General features: G+C 38.7%; 1 protein-coding gene across 1 annotated transcript in view; it reads left to right on the top strand.

The window, feature by feature from the left end:
* Positions 1 to 13,098, top strand: part of FAP (fibroblast activation protein alpha) — a 49,757-nt gene that overhangs the window by 16,371 nt on the left and 20,288 nt on the right. Inside the window, exons 9-12 of the mRNA XM_090287626.1 lie at positions 41 to 111; positions 2,165 to 2,218; positions 3,928 to 4,052; positions 10,207 to 10,254. Of these exons, the coding sequence (XP_090143752.1) occupies positions 41 to 111; positions 2,165 to 2,218; positions 3,928 to 4,052; positions 10,207 to 10,254 (298 nt within the window). The remainder of the gene's footprint in view (positions 1 to 40; positions 112 to 2,164; positions 2,219 to 3,927; positions 4,053 to 10,206; positions 10,255 to 13,098) is intronic.

Below are 13,098 nucleotides of genomic sequence, written 5' to 3'. Positions count from 1 at the left end.
ACACTCAGCTTCACACAACATAATGTTTGTCTTTTTATAGGAAAACGCTATTCAAATTACAAGTGGCAAGTGGGAGGCCATAAATATATTCAGAGTAACACGGGATTCACTGTAAGTGTTACATGAGGCATGTTGAACCAATCAGAGTTTAATTAAATGATGGACGTACAAATGATCCTGCACCACCACTTTGAGTTAAGAGCATCTTTGTTGCTTACTCTATAGTTTAGTTCAGACAGCTATGGTATTTTTGAAGACAGCATTCTTTAAAAACTTGTCAACAATTTTCTTTTGGAAAGAATATATAGTAGGTGGTCATTAAAGTAGAGATGAGTATCTCGGTTTTACAGGTATAAAACCTATACTCAGAAACTTAACTTGGCCTATGCCATGAAGTTAGTGTCAGAACTAGGATTCAGACTTAGAACACATCAAATCTAATGTTCTTATTGTTAACCTGAACATAGGACTTCCTTTCAGTTCTTTCCTTTTCAGTCCAGTCTGAATACAGTCTAAATAAACCACCTTAAAACAATCCTTTTTAGTCATATTTCTCTGAACAAGGATGTATAGTTCCTTGCCCTGACTCCTAGTAAAGTCCAAATCCGGGGAACTCTCTTATAATCTTCCTGCCGTTATTTGCAATCCTAACAGCAAGAGGGGGATCATGAGTTCAGGCTCACTGGCTAAACCCTGTCAGGAACTATTACCAGTCCATGAAATTCTTTGAACAGTCAGCAAAGGAATTTGGACATTATATGGAGCAGCCATTAAAATCACCAGTATAAGAGTAGAGAGAAGATAAAAACAGATGAGAGATTTCAGAGAAAATATGTTTAGGAGGTAGGGGAAAACTGAAGGCAGGAAGACCCGGCTAAAGTCATAATCTAGGCCTGAAGTGACAGAGACCTGAACTGTCACAGTGGCAGTGAAATATGGACTCTGGGGGAAAAACTATGCTGACCTTTTTTTTTTTTTTCATCGTTGGCACTTGTCATGGTGCTTGACACAGAGCTAGAGTTCAGTACATATTTGTAAATGAATGAGAGGAAAAGTAGATAGTACAGACAGATGGAGGCTGAAGAGGACTGGTGAGTTAGTGGCTGTGAGGGAGAAGGGAAAGAAACGAGGGACATGGATTCTGTTGTGTCAGAATTGAAGACAATTGTGAAACCATTGACGTAGGAAAACTACAGGGCCTGCTAGGGAAAGACACTGAGTTGTTTATTTACAAAGAATTTGCGATGGGGTGGCAAGGGCAAGTGATGATTGGAGTCATGTGAAGTTAGCAAAGACAGGTAGAAGGATGTTGGCTTAGAAGATAAATTTAATATCAGGAGTGAGTTGTATTCTGTTGCCTTTTCCTTTTATTTGGGAATAGTGAGAATCTTATGACAGTGAGGACCCAGAAGTACTGAGCATTAAACATTGTTAACCAAACCTTGGTTATTCCAAACTTTTCATATCCTATCATGTCCCCCTCCCCAAAAAAGAGATAGTCACTTTGTAATATTCAAATGAACTTGCAGAAGAGTAAAGATCATGCTGCTAAATTGGATTTCCCACCTCATGGCTATATTAAGACAGGTTAGAACTGGGACCCAGGTACTTAAATAACAAGTATGGTCTCTTGTGACCTGTTTGGCATCTGGGTAAATTAACATGCTCCTTTTTATGGAATCCCAGTGTGGTTGAGTTTCCTGATATATAGCAAACTTATCTATTGTCAGGGATCTGCAAAATAAATTCTAAATGTGTTTAGAATCATAGACAAAATGAAATAATATAGCATAAAGAAACAGTAAATTCTTAATCATGGAAAAAAATGAGTGATATTAATCAAATAGTTTTTTTGTGACTATAGCTAATGAATAAGAATATAATATACCTGTAATAAAATAGAGTAGTCTGCATAATTTAATCTTCTATGATTTGAAAGTTAGAGTAAGCACACAAAATTCAGTTATTAAAAGTAGTGATTTATGTATCTAAGTACCAATTAATACTTTATTATTAGTTTATAAATTCAGAGTTCATTTACAATTTATACATAGAGTAGTGTAGGCAAACATTTGACTGTACTGTTTAATACATTAGGGTTAGTACTAACTTATCACCATTTAGTTATTGATACTTATTTAATAATTTCAGAATATGTTTTCAGGTTTTATTCTAGCAATGAATTTGAAGGTTACCCTGGAAGAAGAAATATCTACAGGTAATTAATGTCAATTCACTTTAGTATTTTTATATATTGATATTTGAATTAAAATATGTCATAATCCTTGGGATATATAGAATATATGTAAAAAGCCTAAAATGTAATAGGAATAATTTATGGATTAAGACAAAACGTTCAACAAATGCTGTACACTACATCAGTATAAAATTGTATACCCCCAAGATATTAGCTAACTCAAATATTTATTTTCAAAAAGAAAAACCAAGAAATTTTAATGCAGATATAACATGATGCTAAATAATTTAACTAAATTTACAGATACTTGAAGACATTTATTTACTTACACACATTTATTAAGTACTTACTATATTCGTTCCCATAATGTGTGATTTCTTTTAACATCATTTACTTTGGCATTAGCCTGTTACGACTGGAAGGATTTCATCTCTGTTCCTAAATTAATGTTTAAGTTAGACCAGTAATCTCCTTGGTGATTGGAATAGTGCCCTCAACAGCCCCTTCTGGATGTGGAAATAAAAACAATAGTTACTGTAGGCTGGTAGTCTACTATTTGCCAGGTACCTTTTTATCTGCTTTACATATTAATTTTATTTAATTCCCCCAACAACTCTATGAGGCAAGTGATGTTGCTGGAACCAGGATTTGTACCTGGGCTTGCTGTCCTTGACCCTTACTGTTAACAGCCTACCTAATATTTCCAAGAGTGCACCATGAACATGAATATTATGAACATGAATATTACCTGTAACTGAAGAAATAAGACATTTTCACTCTGCTACATTCCTTGGTTTCTCCTTGGGTCATGGCTCCTTATCTGTTGGGGGTAATCCCTCCATGAGGCTAGCAATGTCTCTGGCCACCTTCTACCCAAGCCAAGGTCAGGGGCAGCGGAAGAAGAAAAGTAAGGTCAGGGGCAGCGGCAGAAGGCAGGCAAGGTCAGGGGCAGTGGCAGAAGGAATGCTGCAGAGGCCACAGGTAATCTTACCATCTATACTGTGTTTCTGACCCTGCCACCATTCGGGCATAGTACCACCTAATCTGCCCCAAATAAGGTTCTAATTCTGATATGATCTGGGAGTCTGCATGTTAAAGCCAATCACCACATTCAGGAGCCATGCAGAGGGCTCTGCTGAGAAGAGAGTGTGACCAACATGGTAGATACAAGTTGACCTGTGCAGAAATGTGCAGAGGGAACATCCCCAGGAAGAACTTCCATTTTGGGTGGAATGAAAGTCATATAAACTGTGGTTTCTTGTTTCCAATTTGCTTATTAGTAATTTCTCCTTCTAGTTATAAGATAAGAACAGGGATCCATTTCTTGCTGAGACTATCAGATTCTCCTTGAATGTTTTGGTGGTGGGAATACAAAAACAGAGGTGGGAAGATGAGGAACTATACATTCCCAACCACTGCGTAAAGTGTAAGAGCTGATTGGCTATGAGAAGTGATTACTTCGTACCCATTTGAGGGGATAGGTATTTCTCTCACCCCAGGAAAATTCCAGAAGACTCCTCCCTCAAGTCTTGTGCCTATTCAGGCAAAAATTGAAAATCAGGATACATCAAAATACTGAGATTCCTCCTTTACTTTAAATGATATTGGCACCAGAAAAAAAAGAGTGGGTTTGATGTCACTATGTAAATTAGTCATTTTATAGGGAGTGGTACATTTTGATAAATACAATCTCAAAATTTGAACTTATTTTTATTTTTATTTTTCTCTAGAATTAGCATTGGAAGCTATCCTCCAAGCAAGAAGTGTATTACTTGCCATCTAAGGCAAGAAAGGTGCCAATATTACACAGCAAGTTTCAGTGAATACTCCAAGTACTATGCACTCGTCTGCTATGGTAGGTAAAGGACTTAACACAAGCCTTACAACTTCACTGCCACTGTCTCATCCTCATCCTAGTCACCACTATCTGATCAATCCTTAGCTACAGATTATTAAGCACTTGCTGTAATGTGAGGATCTTATCTGCATAGGTATCTATGTTATCTCATCTAATGCTTATGGGACAAAATAACAGGACAATAGGGAGGCATTACTATCACCTTTCTTGCAGCTGACAAAGCAAAGTAACTTGTAAAATGTCCTCACTGCAGATGAGAATTAGAACCAGGATGGGAGCAAGGGTCTGTTGACTGTAAATCCCAAACTCTTACCCACCACAATGCTATAGCACCGTGAAGTTGTATGCAAACACCATCTACCAGCTATCACAGCAGGATCTGAATAATATGGTAAGAGCAAGCATTCTCTGACAAAATGGTTGCTGGAGAAATATCAGACTTTTGCCTGGAGAAACAGCAAACTCTTACAGTCAGTCGGGGGAAGGAACAATGGTCTAGAAACCTGAGTCTTCCCTTGGAGGCCAGTAATTCTTTAAAATGTAGTTTCAATGGGGAACTTTTGTCACTTAGTATGTCTTTTCTAAATTTGGGAAATATAATAAGTATTCATTTAAATATTTTAATAATCATAGGTAATAAATTATATATCTCTAGTTTGCTTAGGCCATGTGAGTAATTTCCATCCAAATCATTTTATTTTATGCATAAAATTTTATGTATATCTTGAACATGGGGCAAGCAGTAAAATAGGATAAGGTAGGTGATGAGTAGATTGAAGAGCTGTGATGGGGTCTTGGGGATTTAGAAAACAGACCTGGGAAATATCTACTCCTTGATTATCTGTCCTGTTCTCCAGTTAATTCCTGTGTTTCATTGGTGGGGGACAGAAAATAGAGGCAGTCATTACAAAATGCCTGCCACTCTCCTATTTCTGTTTTCAACTCCCAATGTGGGGGTTGGGGGGGTGTGGCTCAGAGAACGAATGGAATCTTTGACTGATTGAGATCCCTGAGTAGTTGCCAAGGACTCTGAGGTGCCCTTTCCTTCCCAGAAGGAAGGCCACTCTGCCCTCCTACTTCCCTCATCAGCTCCAGAACCTGGATCTCAGTTCAACTGATTACATGGAAATGAATAAGCATTTTAACCCAAATGCTCCCTCGAGAAGTCAGTTAGATAATACACTTTCATACAATGTTTGGTCAATGGCATCTTTAAAGAGTCGAGAGATTATTGTCTGTGACCATATGTGTGATTATGGCATTTACGGGTAAACATTAAATGTCCTCTCAAGTTATATGCAGCATTTTTCAATCCAAGCTATGTACTTATGCAACATAGCCCTGGCTGGTTTGGCTCAGTGGATTGAGCGTCGGCCTGCGAGCTAAGTGTCGCTGGTTCGATCTTCCAGTCAGGGCACATCAGAGAAGGAAAACTCTGATTCCAAAAAACCTCCGCTGCCTTGCGGCATACCTCTTCAGGGGAAAGGCTAAGGGAGTAAACCCTGACAGAAAATCCGGAGCCGGAGTCCCTAAGGCGGTTTGATGTTGTAGTCAACACCGGCAACTCCTGCGGCGCACCTGAAGCCAAGCTGTATTGACTCCGTCTTTCCCTTGGATCCTTCAGCTGCGAAGAGAGGGGGGGTCTGCTGCATGGGCAACAGCAGACCCTCCATATCACTCTGTCCAGGCTCTGTAGCTTCAACTCCACTGGAGAGGACACTCCAGTGTCATCGTAAGATGTCGATTCAACACGGGAGGAGACAGATACCGTGTCACTCCCGAGTCGGACTGCACAACCATTCTCGGCAGTGCAGATAGACTCTTAAGAAGCTACACCATCGTCTCTCGAGACGGATGGCTGCCGACGATGACTTATGCAACATATATTGAAAGCTTACATGCCAGGGATGTGGTATCATTGAACTAACTGTACTGAGTCATCTATCTTTCTTCTCCTGAAGGCAGAACCTGCTTTCTTTTCATCTTTATAATCACAAGGTCAAGAAGAATAGCTAATGTATAATAGACATTGAATGCTTGCTGAGTGAACATAAGTGCTAGAAAAATCAAAGCATTGCTGCCTTTTGCAAAGTCTACAAAAAAACTCACTCTTATGCTGATATATTTACTGATAAAGACATTAATGGTATATATACTTACATATATGAGGTCTGTCTGGAAGGTATCCAGCCATGTAATATGAAAAATAAAGACACTTTTTGAAGAACATACAAGATACAAGAAACATTTTACATAAGACAATGATGGCCCAGTCATCTTCATAGTAGGCACCTTGGGACCTCACATAGTTTTCCCAATCACATCAGCTGCCCCATTGTATTTTCCTGACTCTCACTGACGGTCTGAAATCTCTTCTCTTTCAAAGGTGATTTTTGTTTTGGGAAAAGCCAGAAGTCTCAGGGCACCAAATATGGGCTGTAGGGGACTAAGTCACCTGGGTGATTTGATGTTTCACCAAAAAAACTCTGAACTAGAGGTGATGCACGAGTGGGCACATTGTCATGATGAAGCTGTCAATTACCAGTTGCCTATAACTGCAGCCTTCTGAATCATCCAAATAGTTTTCTACAGAAGATGCAGATTTGTTGCTCTACTAGCTCAGTCATTTTGAATGTGACAGCCACACAGCACACATGCTCACTCAATGATGCCCACTGCCCCCACTGACTAGTACAGTGAAGTTGTCATTGTTCACACATGTGCATTCCAGTCTACTCTTCTTGGCTGCAAGGTTACATCAATTTTGCACAAACTGTTTTTGTTATATTAATAATGGCAGAACTTTTTCCAGAGAGGCCTCACATACATTTATACCTGTACACATTCTACATGTGTACAATTCTTTAACCCTTTTGGAAGCACTGCAGCATTTTTTATATCACTTTGCCTTAATATTTATTTAAGCCTGAGTGCCCACTAAAGAGATAAGGAAGCCAAGACTAAGCTCTAATCAAAAGTTGGTGGAAGAGTCCTTTCTAGAACTTGAATTGCCTGACTTTTCCACACTCACTCTTGCTTGGCAGTATGGTAATTTCCCATTTAGCAAAAAATATACTGTGTGGGAAGCAGCACATCGTCTGGTGTTTTTGAAGCTCCAGTAAAATGAGTCACTGCACCATCATAAGAAAAACCTTGAAATCTTTCCCTTTAGGATTAAGAGTAAAGCCTCATTATGTAACTCTCCAAGAGAAATGGTGAGTAAATCCCAGATAATAGGATTAAAATAGGTGAAATCTCATGTGATCCTGATGGAACAAAAGCAATGCAAAGGAGGAATTCTAGACAATTGATGCTTATGCCTCTAGGATTACACCCTCAGGTCATTGGTGTCAAGGGCAGTCCGTCCCTAGTGTGTCTTGTAGTTTGGGCAAAAAAAGATGTGCTGGTTGTCACTTCTGGAACTGCATATCCATGAAAATTCCATAGGGCGGATGCTGATTGACTGTAGTCAAGAAATCCAGATTCATGTCTCATTTCCTTACATCGTGACCAAAAATATAATGTGTGCTTGTTCCTTTTAATAACTTTGAAGAAAAGCAGAACAAAATAAAAACCTCTGAAATTAAATTCTATAAAATTCTGAAACTCCACAAAATAAAATAACTGTTGTATTTGGAGGGATCCTAATAAATAACAGCCCTTTTCCTTACTCCCATGTTAGACCGAAGTGTCAGGAAGTAATTCAAAGTATTAGCTTTATTACCTGTAAAGGTTAGTTGGGAAAGGTGACCAAGGTGTGCAGCTTCCTGATATCACACCCCAGAATTACAGTTACTCCCATAAATATGAACACAACTGGATGGCATTGGCCTCTCCTGGGGCTCTGGCACTTTCCTACTTTAAGGACTGAGTAACAGATCAAAAGCATGTTTGGCAGCAGAAAGATGCCAAGAACAGGGAAGAATAAGGTGTTGCTTATACCCTGGTCTTCTCAAATCTCGCCAAACAGATCATTTCGCTCTGCTTGTTTGGGACCAAGCTAGCTTCTGTAGAAGGACAAATGTACCTCTACTCCAAGCCTTCATGTTTATTTCTTTTAACCCCCTGACTATCTGAGCAAATTTATCCTTTAAAGGTCTATTTTAGGGTATTATTTTATTCTGCAGTTCAAGTAAGTGACAGTGCTTAAAAATTTGTAGATCTTGTTAAAATAGCCAGTTTCTACACAGAGAGCTTGAATTGAATCCCATGTTAGAATATATGGTGGACACTGGTGTGCCACTCAGAGCTCTGGACTTCAGGACTGAATCACTCATTTCTCCAGCTGCTGAGAGAGCTGGTGGTTGACAGCTCACAGCCCAGCGCCCCTCCTCACCCCCTGGGGATAGCTCTCCACCCAGGCTGCAACCGATGACTGCTCCATTATGTGGTATAAAAGCCAACCCCATTGACCCCATTGGAGACAACTCTGCAGGCCATCCAGTTCCGGAGCACTCCTTGGGGCTGGCTGAGGTCTCCACTGTGGCTGCACTAAAGTCCACCTTCCCTTGCCGCCCCAACTTTCCTCCCCTCTCCCACAGGTGTGTATTCTAATACCACCCCCGATAAACTTCTGGCCCACAAAACACTTTCTGGGTCTGTTTTCTAGGGAGTGGGACCTTCCACGGCACATTTGAACAGGCAACATATTCTGTACATTTCTTTCTTCATGTATTAATTACAGTATTCCCTCACTTATCGCAGGTATTATGTTCTAGACACACACACACACACACCGCCACAAAGTAGGAACCTTACATTTATTCTACACTCTTAAACCTACATAACTTTAACAACATACATATACAGTATCGCAAAATCCCACAATATAGCGAAAAGTCCACGATAAATAATTAAATATAATATTTTTAAAAATCCCGTGATACAGTGAGGCCACAATAAGTGAACCGTGATATAGAGAGGGATTACTGTACTTCAAAAAACAATGCTGGATTCTATGCACCAAAATAAACTGAACCAAGAAGACAGATTGAAAATACAATCTGGGTACTGGTGATGGTCACTTGATAATAAAGAAACAGCTAAAATTGGTCCATATAGCAATTTCCAGTGACCATATATCACTGCCACTTCTGGGGTTTATCTGTGTAATTAGATCCTAACTATTCAATATCACTCTTGGAAAAGTGCAAAGGCAACTCTTCTCTCACATCTGCTCTTTGACTGAGCTCGGATCTCACAAGTTGTTTAAACATATCTTAAAAGTTGATGTTCACTTCTTTATGGGGAAAAATAGATGCAGAATTAAAAGATGTATTGGGTTGGCCAAAAAGCCCATTTAGTTTTTCTGTAAAATAAAAAATACATTTTTCATTTTCACCACTAACTTTATTGATTTGGATATTTTGAGTATGTCAGCTATCTCCTGCTATTGGCTTCTAGTGGGTAGAGGCCGGGGTGCTGCTAAGCATCTTCTAGTACATAAGGCAGCCCCACAGAAAAGAATTATATGGCCAAAATGCCAATAGTACCAAGAAACTGTGCAAACCATGTTTGACATATTTTATCAGTCACAACACCTTCTCCATACACTGCACAAATCTTCTTTTGCATTTCAGCTGTGTTTTTACCTTTCTTTTTTTTTATTTTATTTTTCATTTTTATTTTTAGAGAGAGGGGAAAGGAGAAAGAGAGGGAGAAAAACATCACTGTGTGGTTGCCTCTCACTCACACCCCCAACTGGGGACCTGACGTGCAGCCTAGTAATGTGCCCTGACTGGGAATCGAACCAGGACACTTGGCTCGCAGGCCGACGCTCAATCCACTGAGCCAGAGCAGCCAGGGTGTTTTTACCTTTCTTGAACTAACAAAGCATAATACACTGAAAATGTTACATATCTTCTTCCATTTTCAATCTTAAAATCGCTGCACAAAAATACACCAATTTTTATTTACTTCTATAATGCACACTGATATAACAGTTGTCATAATACAATCTAACAAAATTGTTTCGAATGAAGTTAGTGACAACTAAGCACTACTGGAGCCATCATGCAGAAAAAAACAAATGAAGTATTTGGCTAACCCAATAATGAGCTTGTTCTTAATCACAAATACTGCTAGCAGTTCTTGTAGAAAACTGAGCATTATTTTAAAACTAAGCCATGTTTTGCTCTCCCTTTGTGCACAGGCCCAGGCCTCCCCATTTCTACCCTTCATGATGGTCGCACCGATCAAGGTACGCTCTCTTGCCTGCTGTTGTCCTGTCTATAGAAACCCTGAAGTCTCAGACACTACACGAGAGGAAGGAAGAGTTTCTTCACACCAGCAGGAGAAAGAAATCCTGTTACCACATAGCTTATTATTACACAGAGTTGGATATTCTTTGAGTCAAAGCAGATCATATGAAATTTAATAATTATTTGCAATAAGAACCCGGCATAACACAGATGAGTTATATCAGAGGGGTTAATTCTATCTGCACTAATCAGCTTTATAAAAAGCACAGAAGCTTAGAACTGGAAGAAAACTTAGGATATTTAGTACAACCCACCCCCTTTTTTGTAAGATCTCAAACTGGAGATAAATTCCAGATATAAACTCCAGTTCAAAGCAGAGGGTGATGTCAGGCTAGCTTTTTTGTTTTAACAGCTACATCACACTGTTGCCACGTATGAAAGCCCTGCATTTGGAGGTTCTATTTTCATCTTCTACTGAGATATTCCTCATCCATCCCATATTTGTAATATTTGTTCAAAATAGTTCACAGATCAATGATAACCCTTTTTGTTCTCAATAGAGTTATCTAAGTGTATAACTGGCCTGAAACCCTTCCCGAGGCTCTCCATTATTTTTTGATGTACTATTAAGCAATGTTATAAAGTTGAAGTTGGTGGTGACTATAGCAACAATGAGGGACTTCAGCACAATCTTGGTGATAAGTCAGGTGACAGCTTTAGAATTAGTTTGGCAGCCAGTTCAATGGCTCAAAGATAAGTGAAAATAAAGTAATGAGGGAAACAGAGTCTACTCAGTAGCTCTGGACAGAATAGACATTGTAATAATAAGATTGTGAATTTAGTTTCATTTTGAAGTCTTTTCTTTTCTTTTTTTACTTTGGGTCTAATAATAAAATACTTTTAAGAATAACAGATTGTATTTCTTAGTTTGGCTCATCTCAATCTTCAGAACTTAAAGCAGTTGTACTTTCAAATCTGTAACTTCTTGTTTTAACGGAAATCACCATAAATGTATAATTCTCATTTTTCCATGACTGTAAAATGAAGGTCAGCTTCCCTCTTCCCAGACATCAATTTCTGTAGGGCTTACAAAACTTTATTACCTTACCTAATATTTGCAAATATATAAAATATGTATTTATATGTTTTCTAGCTCACAAAATAGAATACACATTTTTAGAGCACAGTTCTACAAACTTGTCTAATGATGAAATTCTCTAGAGGTGTTTATTATTAATGTTCTGATGCTCTTCCCTGTAATTTCAACTAAATAGACCCTAGATTAGGGTGATTAGGTTAGGTAATTTGGATTTTTGATAAATTCCTAGACAAAGCTTAGTTTCATTTTACAGAAGATTCTGTGTCTTCTTTTTATTTGTAGTTTTTTCCATCCATTTTCCATTGCATTTGGTGCCAGAAGTCTTTATTCAATTTTTATTAAGTACCTCTCACAGTAAATCACACACTGTGCTGGATAATGGATCCTTAAAGTGAACTGATACTGGGTCAGATATGGTCTCTGTCTGCATGGAGAATATATATCAATGGGGAATGCAAGGCTGTGAGTAGACAGTTACAACACAATGGTGTAGAGTTACCAAGATGGGGGAACTAGAGATCACAGAAAGCACATGAACAGGAAGCTCATCTGGATTTAGGGTTAGGAAAAGTTTCTTAATGATAGCTACATCAGACTGGTGACTCATAAATAATGAAGGAGGGACTGATTCTGCTTGGATATCTGACTTTGCAGTGGAATGACATTGATGCTTTTTATGGAAATGGGCCAGTGGACAGAACATTTTGGGGGAGATGACAAATTTTGTTTTGAAATTTGAGTTTGAAGTATTGATGGGATATCCAAGTGGAGCTGTCCTGAATAATGTTGGATCTGGATGTTGGGGGATTGTTTTGGACTGAAGATGAGGATCAAGAAGTCATTCGTTGTATGGACATTAATGACAGCAGAGTGGGAGAAAATGAGGGTGGGCAAGGGTAGTGGAGAGTGAGCCTAGACTAAAACTGTGTGGAACACCAACATGAGAGATGGAAAGAGGAAAAAATGAATCTGTAAAGGAGACCAAGAGGGAACAAAATAAGGAGGACAATCTTGAGCGTATGTTGTCATGAAGAGCAGGACAAAAGAGGATCCAGGTCAAATGCTACAGAGAGTGAGGCAAGGCCTGCTTTAAACCCATGAATTTAGCAGGAGAGAGATTAGCATTAGCTTTATCAGAGTCATTCCAATGAAACAATGGAAGTGGAAGCCAGAATGAAGTAAATTTAGGCCTGTGTAGGTGATTAAAAAAAAAAAAAAAGACAGTATTTTCAATAGGTCTGGCTGACATGAAAGAGAAAGGATTGATAGAGGTTTAATTTTGTTTTTCAAAGATAATCAGCATTTGAGTATAGTTAAATGCCGATGGAAGGAATTAGACCCAAAAGGCAGAAGACATAAGGAGGGAAATTGGAAAAATATGCAGTTCAGAGACAGGTGAGATGATTAATCTCTGGCATTGCGAAGAGAAAGAATGAAGAATTATGTATGCCATTGGATGAAAGTTTGAAGACATTACCGAAAACAGTACAACAGCCTCATTTTCTTTGCAAAGTGAATAAGGCCATTTCAAAACAACAGAGAGTACTTGAACCAGATGCTACAGAAACTCAGAAGAGTTGGCACTTGACACTGAGGGCCTGGTTGAGGATTAGTTGCTTCAGGCACAGCAGGTGCTCATTAAAATTACCCAACTGAGGGAATGACCTCATTTATCAGCTTTTTTACAAATTTTTCACATAATTTAATTAATGGGAAAATATGGTATTTCATATGATTTAGACAG

Source organism: Furipterus horrens, unplaced genomic scaffold (genome assembly GCF_987537825.1).
Source record: "Furipterus horrens unplaced genomic scaffold, mFurHor1.1.pri manual_scaffold_1, whole genome shotgun sequence".
Lineage (NCBI taxonomy): Eukaryota > Metazoa > Chordata > Mammalia > Chiroptera > Furipteridae > Furipterus > Furipterus horrens.
Note: the sequence above shows the minus strand (reverse complement) of the source record. Positions and strands in the feature narration are given on the sequence as shown.